The sequence below is a fragment of the Lynx rufus genome, unplaced genomic scaffold, assembly GCF_022079265.1.
Source record: "Lynx rufus isolate CCGP_SWC_20201006 ecotype Redwood Valley unplaced genomic scaffold, mLynRuf1.p SCAF_1, whole genome shotgun sequence".
NCBI lineage: Eukaryota > Metazoa > Chordata > Mammalia > Carnivora > Felidae > Lynx > Lynx rufus.
In genome coordinates, this window is record NW_025814823.1 from 6,149,218 (window position 1) to 6,167,076 (window position 17,859).

At 38.8% G+C, this 17,859-nt stretch overlaps 1 protein-coding gene across 6 annotated transcripts in view; it reads left to right on the forward strand.

Moving 5' to 3' along the window:
- The window catches only part of CDK8 (cyclin dependent kinase 8), a 113,369-nt gene extending 96,304 nt beyond the window's left edge, over nt 1–17,065 (forward strand). For 2 of the 6 annotated variants that reach the window (XM_047078012.1, XM_047078052.1), the window contains 7 exons: nt 5,627–5,770; nt 8,273–8,342; nt 9,108–9,180; nt 12,196–12,293; nt 12,924–13,002; nt 13,122–13,280; nt 15,781–17,065. In XM_047078012.1, coding sequence (XP_046933968.1) covers nt 5,627–5,770; nt 8,273–8,342; nt 9,108–9,180; nt 12,196–12,293; nt 12,924–13,002; nt 13,122–13,280; nt 15,781–15,906 — 749 coding nt within the window. In that variant the 3' untranslated portion in view covers nt 15,907–17,065. The remainder of the gene's footprint in view (nt 1–5,626; nt 5,771–8,272; nt 8,343–9,107; nt 9,181–12,195; nt 12,294–12,923; nt 13,003–13,121; nt 13,281–15,780) is intronic. The other 4 variants (XM_047078019.1, XM_047078027.1, XM_047078035.1 and 1 more) reach the window with 4 other exon arrangements.
- The last annotated feature ends 794 nt before the right edge of the window (nt 17,066–17,859 follow it).

The following is a 17,859-nucleotide window of genomic DNA, read 5'->3' on the forward strand; positions in this document are numbered from 1 at the left end:
CCTTTATACCACTTTTCTTCTGTTTTTCTGCTTTTGTCTTTTTTTTCCTAGAATCCCTTCTTATTCTCTGTTAATTTTTTGTATTGTGGAAAGAAGCTTCTTGAATATCTGTGAGGGCAATGCTGTATTCCTGGAATAATTACCTGTGTTTTCTTTATAGGCTCCCTTTTTATTAATTTGTCTTGGTGTCTCCCTTCCACACGTCGTGTTCTTGATCCTTGCCTGTCTCTTCATATGTAAGAGTCACGTTAACAGAAAGGTGCTTGCAAACTTTGTGTACACAGATCATAGGGCTCGTTGATTGGCAGACGTTAGGGTAATCTAGCAGAGAACTTTAACAGGGGGATCCCCAAGTGTCAGCATGCACGAGTCTTTGCCCTGAGTCCATTCAGATTCTTTAAGGGAAGAGTCTTTCCACTGTGGGCCCAAGTTTTGTATAGCCCCAGGGCAGCAGAGGGGACTAGGGGAAGGAGAATGAACTGTTTATAGAATACAGACTTTGTAACTGGTGCTGCAAGGACAGACTCTTCACGAAGTTGTACAGGACAGGCCTGCTTCCCACTCGGCAATAATACTGTGGCCTACGGTCTTCTCTGAGCTGTTCCATCTGCCTTCCAGCTTCCAGAAGTGTTCTTATATATCTCTGCCAAATCAGGTCTTCATATAGCCAGTCTCTTTTTTTTTTTTTTTTTTTTTTCATTTAGATCTTAGTCAAAACGCTACCTCTTCAGGGAGAGCTGTGATCATACAGTCACCCTGCCGTCCCCATCCCACTTCTAGCTTACTGCTGTGGTAACATTGAACAGTATCTAAAATCCACTAAAGTAGATAGACATTGCCCAGCTGGTCACCCTGGTAGGCCAGTGCCTACAGGGTACACAGTGAGAACTCGGTACTCTCTGTTGAATAAATGAGCGAATCCTGTCCCCAGTGATTTCCTCCTGTTCAGAAAGGACATTGCTGCCATTTCAGTGTATATACATGAGGGAAAAGAAGAAATACTTGTGATTATTCCCCTGTCTTAATCTGAGCCCAACATGTCTTTCTTCAGAAAATCTTTTTTTTTTTTAATTTAAAAGGTTATTTATTTTGAGAGAGAGCGAGACAGAGCCCATGAGCTATGGAGGGGCAGAAAGACAATCCCAAGCAGGCTAGATGCTCTCAGCGCGGAGCCCAGCGCAGGGCTCAGACTCACGAACCGTGAGATCATCACCTGAGGCAAAATCAAGACTCGAAAGGACACTTAACTGACTGAGCCACCCAGGTGCCCTCAGAAAATCTTTATGTTCACTAATCTTTGTACCTGCTTTGACATCAATTTCATTTTATAGAAAAATAAAGGTAGATAAAGTTAAGTCAGGGAGATATGGGACTTCTCTGTGCTATCTTTGTGACTGTTACACAAATCTGAAATTACTCCAAAATAGAATACTTTTTGAAAAGTCAGTTAGAAAGAAGGAAAAGTAAAAGTTATTGAAGCTAGTCCTGTTTTGGGGGTACATATTATTACCTAGGCACATGTTTGGTTATCTTTTTTATACGTGTGTTCTAAGTGCTTAGCATATAAACTAATATGATACATAGCTATTTTTTCCATCTAGAAATGAATATGTAAGAGCAGGGTTATTTTTGATAAGACATATTAACAGACTATACAAAGAAGTTATTGCCTAATCTTAGCTGTTATCAACTGAAAACTTGAGACTTTGAATTGATTGAAATTAAGTAAAAAATACACCATCACAGAAGCTTGTGTCTCTGACTTAAACTGTTTATTATCTTTTTCTCCAGAAACATTTTATTGTGAACATTGCAGTTTGTATAACCTGTTACTGTTCACGAGGACAATCTCTAGTCTGGCAGTTTTGATGCAGGGCTGCTTGTCACAAAGCTAAACTACCAGCCAGTTGTCCAAATGGCTTTATAATTTGGAAAGGAGAAGGCCTTTCTTCATATTTTTCCCCTTTTACTCCCTCTCATCATCAAAATTCATTGGATAACTGTTAGAGAAACAAGAGAAGCCAAAACGTACGCAACTTAATCTGACTTGTAGCCTTAGCTCCGTCACTCGGTGGGGCGGGAGGGCGGTGTATACGTGCTCATGCTCGCCCTTAGCAAAGATTTAGTTCTTTAGCCTCATTTTTTGAAAGTGAGAATTTAGCCTAGATCATCTCCTAGATTCCCGTTTAAATCCAAAAGTTCTGTGACATTGGATAAAACAATTGCTTCTGAGGGAGGGAAGTTGCAGAGGGGACTGACTGGAGCGTAGATGATTGAAACCAAGGTCAGTGCCAGACCCTTTGTGGTGGTGGTCCCCACCCCATGAATACCTGACTTGGCCAAGATCAATCTTGGAAAGCCCTTTTCTTTTATGCATTGACTCAAAAGTGTTACAATATAGATATCTTTCAAATTACTTTTTTGAAAGCGAGAAATCATACATAAACCATTTTTTTTTTAATTTTTTTTTTTTCAACGTTTATTTATTTTTGGGACAGAGAGAGACAGAGCATGAACGGGGGAGGGGCAGAGAGAGAGGGAGACACAGAATCGGAAACAGGCTCCAGGCTCTGAGCCATCAGCCCAGAGCCCGATGCGGGGCTCGAACTCACGCACCACAAGATCGTGACCTGGCTGAAGTCGGACGCTTAACCGACTGCGCCACCCAGGCGCCCCCATAAACCATTTTTAACACAAATTTTTAAAAATAGAATAAGGGAATAAAAAAGGAAACTTCTTCCTTGATTCCAGTCTCTCCACCACATTCGCATTCCTCCTATTACCTGTGTAAGTAGCCTAAGGGTCCATTAAAGTATTCAACAAATTCCACACACCACACACAGTGAAAGCTACTTATCAAAGAAATTGCCTGGTGTTTTTACTTCCCTGTCAGATCATTGTGGTTTGAGCAGCTGATAGAAGAACCTTTGTAGTTGATGCACAGATTACTTGTTCAGTAGTTCGTTTCAGGGGCATCCTTTAGAAGGGTGAAATCTGCTAGTGTAGTTAGTGGATTATGTTACACTGAAGGATATTAAGAAGCAGCAAAAGAGCATAGAGGGAAATGCTGTCCCCACCCGCTGTCGCCAACAGATTTTATCCACTTCTATAGACCTGCAAGCTGAATCATTAAACCAGAGCGAGTAAATAATGGGTCAGTAAACATTGTACTCCCAGTGACCAAGTTTAATTCAGTTTTAAGTATTTTGGGGTTTTGTTTGGTTGACTTTGTAGACCAGGCTGAAAGAGGAGTTTCAGTTTTTAATCATCACTAAAGCAGTCTTAAAATTTTACTAAAGTATGGTACACTCAGACGTTTGTTCTCAAATAACTGAATGCCCACTGATTATGTGGCATTCTGTTAAGTGGGAAATGCATTATAAGATAAAGAGAAATGAGAATTTACTCTTTAATTAAGGTAGACACTTGCTATTAATACATCTATTGATTAATACATTATTTAACAAGCCCCCCTTCCCTTGGGTCTACATGGCATGCTAATTCCTATCTACTTTGGCTGGTTAGTTCAGTAGCTATACACAAGTATTACAAATTTTGAGAAGGAGATGAGATACGTAGGTTTTTTTTTACCTTGGAAAGTCATCTAGAAGGACGTAGGCAGGGAGGTGAACAGGGAGGGACTTTTTCACGAACTTGGCACAATCCAAAAAAAAAAAAAAAAAATCAGGCAAGATAGGAAGGAGAGACTTATTTACACAGATTTAGAAATCTATCTGAAATAATAGCCTGCTTGTAGCTAACTTAACTTTCTGATTAATGTCTGGATCAGGATTTTGAAGAAAGGAAGGATGATGAGGTTGCTAAAAGGTAAGAGATAATAGAAAAGATACAAAGAGGTATTAGGGTAAGGTTAGGCAGGGCTTAATGAACTATTTCGTCCTACTTTCTGACTTTTTATTTTGGAAGCAATGTAGCTTTAAGGATAGCTACACGACTTACTTGCCTTCATCTTCCTTTACCTAGTTTGTTTTCTTCTTTAGAATTTTTCATAGCTAACCAGAATGAGTTGTCCGGTCTTTTGGGTGCTGTGAGTAGAGTTTTACACATGCAGACTGACCCATCAGCCCCTTTTTGTGATGCTACTTAGTTTGTCTCCCTTCCCTTTGATTAAGATTATCATAGGTCAAGCTATTTGGCACACATGTAAAGAGAATAATCACAAAATCGTTTTTTCCGTGTACTTTCTGACACTAAAAATAATATAGTTTGGCTTGTGTTTCTTGGTATTTTTCCATACGGTGGTATTGGCTGACTTGGTTCTCTGATATGGGAGAAAACTGATACACAAACACAGCGTCATTTTTAAAAATCGCTTGTCATCAGTGTGTTGTGTAATCTCTAATAAATAGGCGATTAACTTGTTACTCTGAAATGTACATGTGATAGTTTTACATTCAAGATCTATATTCCAGTTTTAGAGTTTAGGAATTCTCAGTTAATTTGTAAATTAACATTTTTTCTCATTTTCTATTTATGTGACAGTTATTAACATACCTGATTAATTGCCTTTAATAAAACAGTGATTTTTCTTTTTCCCTCTATCATTATTTCTATTTACCATGGTTATAAGATCAGTCAAAAACCACTGATTGAGTGTCTGCTGTATACACACTGTTGTACTTACTAGTATGGAGAAGTCAACCTTGTTGGCTTAGGGCTTTCTCAAGAGTGGAAACTAAATAGTTTCAGTTTTAAATTCTAAACTGGCATGTAGCTCTTTCCTGCTAATAACAGTTCTGTTGAGTAAAAGTTCAGTCTGAATGAAAGCCTATATCTTAAAGTGAATGAAAGGAATTTGTTGGGTTAAGGAGGCATACATTTGCCTGGCTTTTATAAGTAATTCCAGTGAATTTATACCCTTTGTGCCTCTTGAAGTAGAATTTTGCTCCCTGTTTTCTTGTCTTTATTAAATTGGAAAATCTGATGCTACTGTAGCATAAAGAAATACTTTGAACAAAAAAAGCTGTTCAAGTAGAAATGTGATTTCATTAGAGTATTTGAGGTCAGGCACTGTCTTTTTCTTATTGGAATATGACCTTGCTTGCATGAGAGAATAATCATTAGACTTTACAAATTAGCACGTACATAAACTAGGTGAAGAAAAAATATTTTTACCTCGAAAAATTGTGCTGACTTTTTTTTGGCAAGTATGCCCAATTTCAAAGGCTATTTGGGTTTTCTTGTTTTTGTTTTATTTTTTGTTTAATTTTGTTTGTTTGTGGTTCCTGTGCTCCATATGTAGCTTTGTATGTATTTCATAGATAAGGTACTGTTTGAAGCATTTAAAAATTGCCAAAAATGTAGGTAATAAATTTGATTTGAATTTGGAATGAAGCCACTGGGTGGAATGGAGGTATAATAGGGAATGAAAAATTGGGGTGGATTGGGTGGGAATATATTTACAAACAGTATTCCATGATATTTTAAATTATAATTGCTTTAGGAATTAATATGACTTATTAGGAAAACAAGAAACAACCACTCCCCACCACGATAAAAATGCATTTTCTTTTGGAAAGAACCACTTTATTTTCCTCCTTTCTTTTTCTTTTTTCCTTTCCTTTTTTTTTTTCTTTTCTTTTTTTTTTTTCTTTTTGTTTTAAAGATATTTGGGCTATAGGGTGTATATTTGCAGAACTACTAACGTCAGAACCAATATTTCACTGTCGACAAGAGGACATCAAAACTAGTAATCCTTATCACCATGACCAGCTGGACAGAATATTCAATGTAATGGGATTTCCTGCAGGTACACATTATGTTTTTGTTTTTGTTTTTAAATCACTGTTGTTTAAACTTAGATATCTTCATTGGAAAGGTGTGTATCTTAAGCTGATAAAAGCCACTCTTATTCAGTTCTTTATATTTGTGACTTGCATTAATCAAAGATCCTTAGAAATAGCAAAATTTAGAGTTCACATATTAGCGTAAAGATACTTGTGGGTTTTCTGAATTCGAGGAGTATATTTTTGTTTCATTTTATTTTGTTTTGTTTTGTTGTTTAATATTTGAAATGATAACATGTTTGCGATATCTGTATTAAAAGGTGCCTTTAGTTCTTACCAGGGGAAACTATAAATAAAATTCAGTAGTATGTATTTTGGTCCGGCAGTACGTATAATAATGCCATTACTTGGGATTTGAGTGTAAATTTTGAACATAATTTACATTTAGGGCACTGTACAGAATCACATTATGTTGAATAATATGAAACATAGAATATTTTTGCTCTATCACCCTGGCTGGTAAGAACATTCTTTTAAGTGTTCTATTAGAACAGCAACCTTGCGTGCACTGATTAGCGGCAGGGAGAAAGTCGTTAAGGTGTCTCATCACAGGCGTTAGACCTCACCAGCTGTGTCTCCATCCCTTGTTATACCACAGAATGGTAGTTCATCAGTCACCAAAAACTGCCCAGAAGTCTAGAATAATGGATATTTGCTTAAAACACATACATAACATTGGCTAGTGAGGTACTTATTAGAAATGGTTTCTCATTAGGAAGTTTTCTCAGGTCAGGGTAACTCAATACTAATGCAGAAATACCTGGGAGTTACAATTTCTCATTCCCTTGTTGGAGTGTTAACACAAATACTGCCTTTCTGCAGAATTGGTCAACAGGTCTGTGAAGACTGCTTTTTTGTGATGGGAATTGTATTTATTCACTAAATATTTGAGTACCTGCCATGTGGAGGCACTGAGTTATGCATACAGTCTTGTTGATATAACAGGCATGACTCTTGCCTTCTTGGAGATTATACTGTGGTACTCTAAGTAGAATGTTTAAATAATAGCTATGGATGGAGTAGGTGGAGGAGAATGGTCTTTTCTTCCCACTTGTGGATGTGTCCACCATCTCTAAGGCCCGAGGCAAAGGAATATGGCTTACAAGGAGGTGAAAGTGGGGGTGGCTTCTGTAGGAGATGATTCTTAATGTGTAGTTCAATAGTTACGGTAGGCTCGGCTTATAAGAAATTTGAAAAGTAGGCAGCAGGGTTTAGATTTAATGTGCAAGAGAATCCACGATAAATACTTGAAAACGAGTGGTGTGGTTTATGTTCCATTTTAGAAAGATTAGCGTGTGGTGGTGGGTAAAAGTCAGTTAAAGAGAGGGAAGCGAAGCCTTGCAAGCCAGCTCTTTGCCTGTATCACGGTACTCCAGGTGTAAGTGATTAAAAAAAAAAAAGGATGGGAAGTAAAGGACAAAAATGGAATTGTTTATAGGAAGTATGTAATTGAGGGAAAAGTAAAAGATTATCAAGATTTCTAGCTTGAGAAATTGACAAAATAGAGAAATCAGAGCAAGGAAATAAGGAGAAAATTCCATGCAGGAGTTTAAAGTGTGTATTTAGTTGACTTTACAATATGTGATATTTATGGAGGATAGGTAGTAGCTGTTTGTGTGAGTGGAAGGAAACCTCTGAAGGCCATTTAAAAACTGACGGTAGCTATTAAACTACCTGTTGTACTACCTGTTGTACTACGGCACCTGGTAGTCTCTCAGTAAAAGTCCATTGGTAGTGATGGAAAAAACAAGCCGTCTAGCATGCGTTGTTCGAGCAACTCTAAGGCCAGCAGAACTAACTGAAACATTTTCCACCTAATGTACCTAGTAGCTGGGGTTGTTTTTGTTACTGTTATTGAAACTAGCCAAGCCACCAGCTGACTTTTTTGCATACTAGTTATATCCTACCCTGTTCTATTTCGGACAATTGTTGTCGCTTACATTGATTGCTGACGTAAAGCAGTGTATTTAATAAAGTGAAAGTAAGGAGGGTCATATTTTTTTTTTAAAGTGCATCTTATAGCTATGGAGGGAAAAGATACTACATTTGTCACTGAAGACATTGGTTGCTGATTTAACCAAGGTATTGAGTGGAAAAGGGGAAAAAGTAGTTTTACAAACAGAAATAGAATGATTTAATAATAGAAATATTTATTAATAGCTTATTCCCCTCTACTTATAGAAATTGAGGTAAAAAAGAAATTGAGGTAACTGATAGTAAATTCTATGGAAAATAGGCACTGAAAAGATAAACTCAAAAAGATAGAGATCTAATGCTATGCAAGGGATGAGAATTGTATTTACAGGTCAAGATAAGATGTTTCTATAGCTAGTCAATTATTTGAGATCTGTGCTTTCATGGAAGGTCAAAGTGTATGGCGTGTAATAAAAATTGAGGTAACTCTTGTTAAAATTCTTGAGAACAGGAACCTAGACAACATAAAATGTTATCAATGTATTCCACAGATAAAGATTGGGAAGATATAAAAAAGATGCCCGAACATTCAACATTAATGAAAGATTTCAGAAGAAATACGTAAGTTGGAAAGAAAGTAGACCCTTTTTTGATTTCTGCTTTCCCACAATACTTAGGTATAAGATTGAGTACTCGACAGAATACAGAACACAAGGTTATGCTAACAAACAGTTTTACTTATTTACTTAATAAATATTTTACATTATGGCATTCTTTATTGCTCAAGATGTTTACGTGATATAAAGAAGATAAACAGCTAATTTTAGTAGCTAATTTGGGTAGGAAAAAACCCTTTCTGTAACTATTACTTTCTGGAAGCGGCATCAGTGAAAGTATCATAGCTGAAGCAGTAAGAGACTGAAATACCCAGCCTTGCTAGCACTGACTTGCCTCCCCACCTGGGTTGTGTAGTCATTTTACGTAGGCTTTAGCAGAGAAGAAGGAATATTTCATTTACCTGCAATGCAAGATCAGAGAATTAGGAGAGAGGACAGTTTATAGGCCTGTGACAAATGTAAAAAAAATTTTCTTTATACTAAAAGACTGAATTAAACATTTGACCTGTAGTTATTGAGATAAGAGTCATATAAAAAATGCTATGCAGTATATATTATTTATGAAATTATTTTGTGTTTAATCAGTGGTATCCATTCGTAAGTGACTAGTGTGCATGAATGAAATATGAAATTGATCTAATGCTATGCCGATAACACCATTTTTTATACATATTCTGTACCGGTTGTTATTAAAATGTTTGGAAAAGCCTCAGCCGATATAAAATTAACCTCAAAATCTAATAGGTATTTCATAGTATTTCTCTTTCAGGTATACCAACTGCAGCCTTATCAAGTACATGGAAAAACATAAAGTTAAACCAGATAGTAAAGCATTCCACTTGGTAAGCTTTAGAGAACAATAATATTTTTTTTTCCCCTTGATTAGCCCAACCAGAGGTTTTTTGGGGTCACTTTATATGGTTACTTAGCACTCTTAGAGTACTTTATTTTTATTTATTTATTTATTTATTTATTTATTTATTTATTTATTTTTAGAGTACTTTAATGGTAAATGCAGACATCTGGTTGGTGCATCTTAGTAAAGGCATGAAAATATTTGTTTTTGCAAACCCATAACATGGTTTAACAGACTAATGTTCAGTTATATTAGATTTTCTAAAGGTTGTCTTTGTACCAAGGCTGTCGAGAACATTTTTAGAGTTACATTTATTGGTTTTCATCAGTTATTTAAAAGTTCCAAATATTTCGAAGAATCTAAAAGAAAAACCATCCCACTGCTCGGAAATAATTTTTACAGGTTATTTTGTATTTCAGATCTTTGAAAGATTGTTTATAAAATTTTGAACTCCCAAGATACTCTTACAGACTTGGGTATTAGAAGTCCTTCAGTGATGGTGTGCACTATTTGCATTTTCTGGAAGAATATGAGAGTTGCGTGATTTATTACTGTATAATGGAAAAGTAATTTGACCTAGAAACTGAAAGAATCCATGCGCTATCATAATTTATGAGATTATATTCAACTATTGCCGATTTAAACTTGTTTACAATTTAATTTCCACTTTTACATCATTACAATTAAAAATGATTTTCAGCTTTATGTTTTTAAGAAAGTTATATAACATACTTGGAAATTTGGGGGAGCAGGCTGTATTATATTTGGCTTAAAATTCTTCTAATCCTTTATTCTCGGTATTTTTAAATGAGTTCATTAAGTGGGATTTTTTTTTTTTTTTTTTTTGCCTTGAAAAGATTATATTTTCCTTTATTACAGTACCAGGCCACTTGCAAACATGTCTTCTATTTCTGCTTTTTCTTCTCTGTCTACTGCTTCTGCTCCTACACCTTCTACTTATTTTTATATCATGTCCTATATCCTATATTTCATATCTTATTAGCAACTTAAAAAGCAGTACTTAACCTATCTTATTAGCACACAATATATTATTATCCAAATAATGGTTTCTTATAACGTACTTGAAATAGGACCCAAATAGGAAGGTAAGTTAGATCCTTCAACATACAGATTATTTATTTTAGCAAAATAATGGTAATAGTGGTAGACTGAAAGTCACAGTTTGCCCTTCCTTCCCCCCAGTTTGCTGCTCTTTGATATGGTCTGAAGTGGCTCTCATAACCATCACCACTGACATCCCAGAGAGAGACTTCCCTTGCAGCTTATTTGCTCATTTTTGCTGGGGTGACCTACCTTGTGTGGGCCCATCTGAAAACTCGGACGTAACTCCATTAAAACTGTTGACTATTTTAAATGGCAAATCCGTGCTTTTCCTTTCAACTCTAAAAATGAAGCTGCACTTCCACTGAAATCTCATCAAAATTAAATTTAAATCTCGCCATCCCGGCATTTCTTCTGTATTTCTGAATATTTTATGTCCTTCTGTCCTCTGTGCCCTCTCCCATCAAGTCTCAGCATGTCTTTTGGTTTTCTTTTTTTTTTTTTTTTAATTTTTTTTTTTTTTCAACGTTTATTTTTGGGACAGAGAGAGACAGAGCATGAACGGGGGAGGGTCAGAGAGAGAGGGAGACACAGAATTGGAAACAGGCTCCAGGCTCTGAGCCATCAGCCCAGAGCCCGACGCGGGGCTCGAACTCACGGACCGCGAGATCGTGACCTGGCTGAAGTCGGACGCCCAACCGACTGCGCCACCCAGGCGCCCCACGTCTTTTGGTTTTCAAGAGTGGTCCTGGTCCACCGCACCAGAGTCATTTGGGAACTTGGTGGAAAGGCAGCTCTTCGGACCCCTGCCCAGACATCCCAGTCAGAGCTCTGGGAGCGGGGCCAGCGGTCTGCTTTCGGAAGTGCACGAGCGGTGATTCCGATGTACTCTGACGTCTGAAAACCACCGCATTAGATCAAAGAGGAGAAGCTGAGAGACCACTATTTAGATAAGCTCTTAAATCACATGTTAAAGTCAAACATTCTAAAATAAATAAATAATAAAATAAAGTATGTTAGTTCATAAAGTGTTTCGGTCAACTATGTTTTAACCAAAAAATACTGAATTTTCACGTGAGTGCGACATTTCTATAGGTAGCAAGGTAACAATAACAATAATAATAGCAGCTAACACTTACTGTCTTTGTGCCAGGTACCATTATGTTTGCTTTCCATACATTAACTCATTTAATCCTGAAAACAAACCTTTGGTAGTAGGCACGATTGTTAATCTCCCTTTGACAGATGGCATTACAAAGAGAGTAAGCACCTTGTCCAGAGTCACTCGGCTCATAAATGTCAAGTCAGGACCCAAGCAGTAACCTTGGTGTCTCCCATTCATAACCCCTCTGTACTTTACAAGTTCTATATCAAGCATCGTATTTATTTAGACTAGGATAGCACTGGCCAGGAGAGCTTTCTCTGATGATCTGTGCTATCCCATAGGGTAACTTCTACCCACATGTGTCTCTTGAGCTCTAGCAATGTACCTGATATGACTGAGAAATTGTTTTGTTTTGTTTTTTTAGTTTAATTTGGTTTTAGTTAATTTGGATTTAAATCTAAATAGCCACACATGGCTAGTTTATTATTTGTGTTATAATAATGTTTCCCCTTAATAGAAAAAGAATAGAAAAGACAAGAATTTAGTTCTGTCCTAAATTGGGCAAAGCAGTTCAGATAATGTGGATCATTGGTTTGGAGTAAGGCATACGTTTAGTTACTTCTGAAAGGAGAACCAAGTAAGATCATGATTATTAGAATGACTAAATGTGAATTACTACATTAAATAGAAAATAAGTTTTCCTGTTGTTAATTTGGGGGAATAAATACCTTCAAATGGTGGCATTTTCATCAAAAAACATACACTTCGCACATGTGTCCGAGGAGATGACTACGGGAAGTAACGCAGTAACGTTTTTATGACTTACGGTTTCAGCTTCAGAAGTTGCTTACCATGGACCCAATTAAGCGAATTACCTCAGAACAGGCTATGCAGGATCCCTACTTCTTAGAAGATCCGCTTCCTACATCAGAGTAAGTGACCCATCTATTAATTCACCAGCACGATGCAATTTTTTGGAGCGTGCTTTATTTTAGCTGCCAACTCCAGGTTGCCACTCCTGTGACGGGAGGACCTGAGGAAATCCCCACAATAAGCCAGAAATGAGCTCTGATGACCGAGGTGTCATTTAGGTATCTCTGGCCGTGTCTCGCTTTGCGAGACGTTGCCGGCTCTAGTTGCAGGCGCACTCCCGTTACTTGGTGGCGGGTCGCGTGTGGGTGCTGCCACTCCCTCAGACTCCCCGAGGCCGCTCACCGCTTGCACTCACACTCTGTGTTCCCAACTGCAGATCTCGTTCCCTAAGAGCAGTGACGTTGCAGCTGGCCTCTACATTTCGGGTTTAGTAATAAAGAGTAAGCCTGGGCCAGAAGGAAGTTGAGTCATATTCGATGATCGATTATTTTTATACAGTTCTGAAAAGCCCTCCCACGGCCTGCTGTAATGTCACGGGTTAGAAGAGTCATCTCTTCACAGCTGCAGGAAGGGTGCTGGTTTTACAAATACGGAGGCAAAGTCCACCTTAAAAGATTAAAATGAAGGATCTGAAATATCGATTAGCATACTGGAAATCATTTCTCCTTTTTTTTTTTTTTTGTGATCAGCGTTTTTGCCGGTTGTCAGATCCCTTACCCCAAACGAGAATTTTTGACAGAAGAAGAACCTGATGACAAAGGAGACAAAGTAAGTATTAAAGTACATTTCCTGCCTCTCGTTGTGGCCAGTGCGACCGTGAAGATAATTTTGCTTGTATTTGGTTCTCCTTCTGAGTTGAACTTTATTTTTCTGTTTAACCAATTGAGAAGAACCAGCAGCAGCAGCAGGGCAATAACCATACTAATGGAACTGGTCACCCAGGGAATCAAGACAGCAGTCACACACAGGGACCCCCGTTGAAAAAAGTGAGAGTTGTCCCTCCGACCACTACCTCAGGTGGACTAATCATGACCTCAGACTATCAGGTATTTCTAGTGTGTTTTGTTTTGGCTTGCCATATCCATACTTGTATATGGGTTTGTGACCTTTGGGAAATGCAATATAATTAAGAAAAATGCTGACTTTTACGTACCTGGGGAAATGACACTGACACGAGTGTCACTGGCATGGAGAAACACTGACTGATACAGTAGAGGGAGCTGGCTTTTGAACCAGACAGGCCTAGAATGATCGAACTTAAACTACGCCATTTATCAACTCTGTGACCTTGGACAGACAATGTGACATTTCCCGGCTTTAGTTTTTCATCTGTAAAATGAGAGTAGCCAAGTCTAACTGGTAGCTGTTGTAAGAGTAGACGTGATAAATCCTAGCGCCTTAACTTGTAGCAGCAGCTCAGTCAGTGCTGTCTGTTGTTTTGAGACAGCCGTATACCGATAACGATTAAGCACACAGGCTTTCAAATCCCAGCCCAGCCACTGACTTTGGGTAACCTTGAGTAAGTCATTCAGATGTTCCCAGTTTTCTCATTTGCAGAAATGGACAATGGCAAGTGTCAAGTTGTAACAACGATTTAACGAAAGAACGTATGCTGAGGCACAGTGGCTGGCCTGCCTTGAGTCCTTAACGGATGTTACCACTCTTACCGTCTTCATCATCATTCCTGCATCAGAAGTCTTAGTAGCATTCGTAGCACCCAAGTTTATTTATTTATTTTGAGAGAGAGAACGTGAGCTGGGGAGAGGCAGAGAGAGAGAGGGAAAGAGAGAGAGAGTCCCAGGCAGGCTCCGAGCGTTCGGCACAGAGCCTGACTCAGGGCTTGAACTCAGGAACCTGACCCGAGATCAAGAGTCAGACGCTTCACCACTGAGCCTCACAGGCGCCCCCTTAGTAAGCGCTTCTTAAGTGGTGGTGGTGATGCTGGTGGTGACTGTAATGATAAGAGCTTGTTGGGTACTTACTCTGCTAGCTTTTATACTAAGCATGAAACCTACATTATTTCATCATTATCTCAGAAAACTGATGCTCAGAGAGGTTCCATAGCTTTCACGTGTTCCCCTGCCGAGCCGGGGGCAGACCCAGGACACAGACTCAGATCTGACTGCCAAGGCTGCCTGCTCGTGGATCCTGTCGAGTGACATTGTCAGTTCCTTTGCAGAAAGACCTGCTTTGAAAAATCGTACTCCACCTCCTTGCTCATTCTGATCATATTGCCAACTCAGCCGGGTTTCAGTGTGGAGAGGACACTGAAAGCTTGACCAGTTAGAGTTACTTACCTACCAAAAGAGAAAAGGAGATCTTACTGAACTGGTGAGCTTCCCAGAGCTGCCACTACGGTTCAGGAATAAGATCTTCGCTCTTCGCTTTGGTTGAGGAGGGGGCCAGTCCACCGAACCGTGGAAATTCTTGAGACTCTGCCGGGGTAGCAGCTCTCTTCCAGGAACAAAACAGGGACGTCAAGGGCAGACATCTCTGAGGGTTGATGTTTGTTCAGACATCTCTCTCTCCCTATCTGGATGGAAAGAGTGCATCCTTCTTGGCCCAAGAGTGTGTTTGCACACTAAGGCATCCTTAGAATGAAGCGGAGCAGTGCTTGGACCTTTGCTACTGAGACCGAGAAAATGCTGCTGCACTTCTTTGTTTCTTGGTGTTCTCATTGTGGTTGCTTTTTGTAGTGACTTCGATTTCACGTGTCCCCTCTTTTAAAATTCTATTTTGCTAGGGTTGGCAGAATTTCGGATTGTATGATTTATTAAATACGCTTTGAAAGAGGAAAGTAGTAAATTACGGCTAATCAGTTATCACATTTGTCTTGGGAGCTAATAATACGAGAGAGAGAGGTGCAGGAATGGGAATAATAATATAACAGGTCAAAATCAGAGGTCTCTAAACTCTATCACTGTTCTTTCCCTTTGTGCTCTTTTCAGAATTGAGAATACCATTCTTGTTACGTTTCTATAATTACGAACTTTATATACCTTGTAGCAGAAGATAAGATTCATTAAAGGGCATAAAAATATTAAATGCCAAAGAGAATTATTCCGTGGTACCTTTTCTTGCCCTGTTCATTTTTTTTTTTCTATTTTTCAGTCACAAGCATGTTGAGAGGTTTCTACCGAGGAAACTAGCATGTAAATTAGCTTTGAATTTCTTAGTGTGTCCATCATTAAGTTCATTTATAAACAACTCGAGCAAATTAATTATTACTCATCAAGTAGGTACAAAACGGCTTAAAGAGGGAGGTTACTGCTCTAGAGAAACAACAAACTGCACAGCATTGTAATGAGACTCAGCCTGATATTGTTTGCTGGCAATACTCTGACCTCCACGAAGAAAAGCTGATATTAAAAGATTGGGGGTTTTCATCATGTTCCGTCTAGAGCTAGTATATGGCACAAGACTTTGCAATTCTTACTGCCTTGAAATCAGTGACATTTTAAACACACATAAGCCTTGCTGGCTCGGGATGGAGCCGACTCTTAGAGACGTCTGACTCACATGTCTCCCTCGTTCTCCATTTTCCAGCGTTCCAATCCACATGCTGCCTATCCCAACCCTGGACCAAGCACATCACAGCCACAGAGCAGCATGGGATACTCAGCTACCTCCCAGCAGCCTCCACAGTACTCACACCAGACACACCGGTACTGAGCTGCGCTGGAATGTTGTCCGTGCACCGTTGCTAGCGCTGTGGACTGACGGTGCAGCTCCCTGCGGGAACCCGGCATGGGCCACGGGAGTGTACTGTGCGCTCACATCCTCAGACTGTCCAGTAGCCAAGTTCCACCACTTTTCACAGACCGGGGTAGTGGCTTCCAAGTTGTACCTGTTCCGGAGTTAGACTTGAAAGAAAGTGCTAGCACAGTTTGTGTTGTGGATTTGCTACTTCCATAGTTTACTTGACATGGTTCAGACTGACCAATGCATTGTTTTCAGTGACAGTCTGTAGCAGTTGAAGCTGTGAAATGTGCTAGGGCGAGCATTTGTCGTTGTATGTGGTGAGTTCTTTCAGTGTAACAGCGTTCTCTGACCAATAGTACACACACACAAAGTTTAACTGGTACTTGAAACATACGGCGTATGTTACTCAACAAAATCACCAAGACGCAAAGTGAGATTATTTTGGTACACCTTTCATTTTAGTGTCTTATCAGTGGGTTGATTCATTTTTCTACATTAATCAGTGTTTTTTGACCAAGACTATTGCTTGGGTTTTTTTTGAAAGTACAGAAGCCACATAGTTTTTCCAGAAAGGTTTCAAAACTCCCAAAGATTAATTTCCAACTTATAAGTTCGTTTTTATTTTCAATCTATGACTTGACTGGTATTAAAGCTGCTATTTGATAGTAATTAAATATGTTGTCATTGATATAAACCTGTTTGGTTCAGCAAACAAACTGAAATGATTGTCATAGACAGTGTTTTATTTTTCCTGTTGGTGTTGCTGATTAGTGAGCATGCTTTAAGATGAAAAAAGCATGAATGATAACTTCCTCTGAAAGGTGCGGCATCCGATTCAGATATCCTGTCCCGATTTTAAAGCTGGTTGGTGTAGTGCTATTAAAATTTTGTTCAGTTAATTTTCCTTTTTAAAACTCGTTCGCACGTTGTTTAGGGTGCCCTTACTTCAGCAAAGGAGAAGGAGTAGGAGAGCCTTAGGATTTTTGAGGAAAAAAAAAAACCTATAACATACAATGTACTGTATCAAACTATTTTACATGAATGACACAAGTATTCTGAATTAAAAAAAAAATTGAACATTGTTAAAAACAAGGTGTTATGTAATAAATTTATTTTTCATAAATCAAAATATGGAGTCAGCTGTATTTTTATATACACAAAGGTGTTTTATTTTAAAATGTGCCTTAACAAATGGCCTCTAAATAAATCTCTGTGATTGTTTTCATTAATAATGTCTATATATTCTACCTCTGTAGTGGAGTAATGACTTAGGATGTATATACGGGTTCTTTCCTCTGCTGCACTTCGTACTATGATAGATGTGGAGTAGACACCTTTCTAATCGAAAGAATTATGATGAGCTTTCCATTTCTAGAATAAGGCGTAATTCTGTCTTATGCTGAGAACAATTTGTTTTATCCCAAATAGTTCTTTTTCCTCCCTCCTTTCGCACAAAACCCAGAAGGTTTAAAAAGCTGACATAATTTTTTTCCTAAAAATTCAACTCATTCGGATAAAAACATTCAAAGAACTAAGGAATTCCCAATCCTGCTAGGCCGGATCAGAGCAGTGAGGATAATTTAGGAGCTAGACCTGTGTTGCCACATGATGTCTTGCCGCCCCGGCTCGTCCGCACAGCTCGGGGATCTGATCACGGAGCTCCCTCCCCAGGGCCCTCAGGAGCTGCCCTCTGACCACAGACTGAGTCAGTCTGACTTCTGTCAGTACCCTAACCCGCCTTCCTATTTCCCTTCACTCGAATTGCCTTCTGTTTTTCCTCCCTGCCTTTGATGCAGTGGCTTCCAACCTCACTGGGCCTGAAAATGATCTGCAGTTTGTTTTCTCTGGGTCTAGTCCCAGAGGTTGGTTCAGGGGCGCAGGGAGGACACGGAATCTTCATTTTTAACCAGCTCCTCAGTTGGT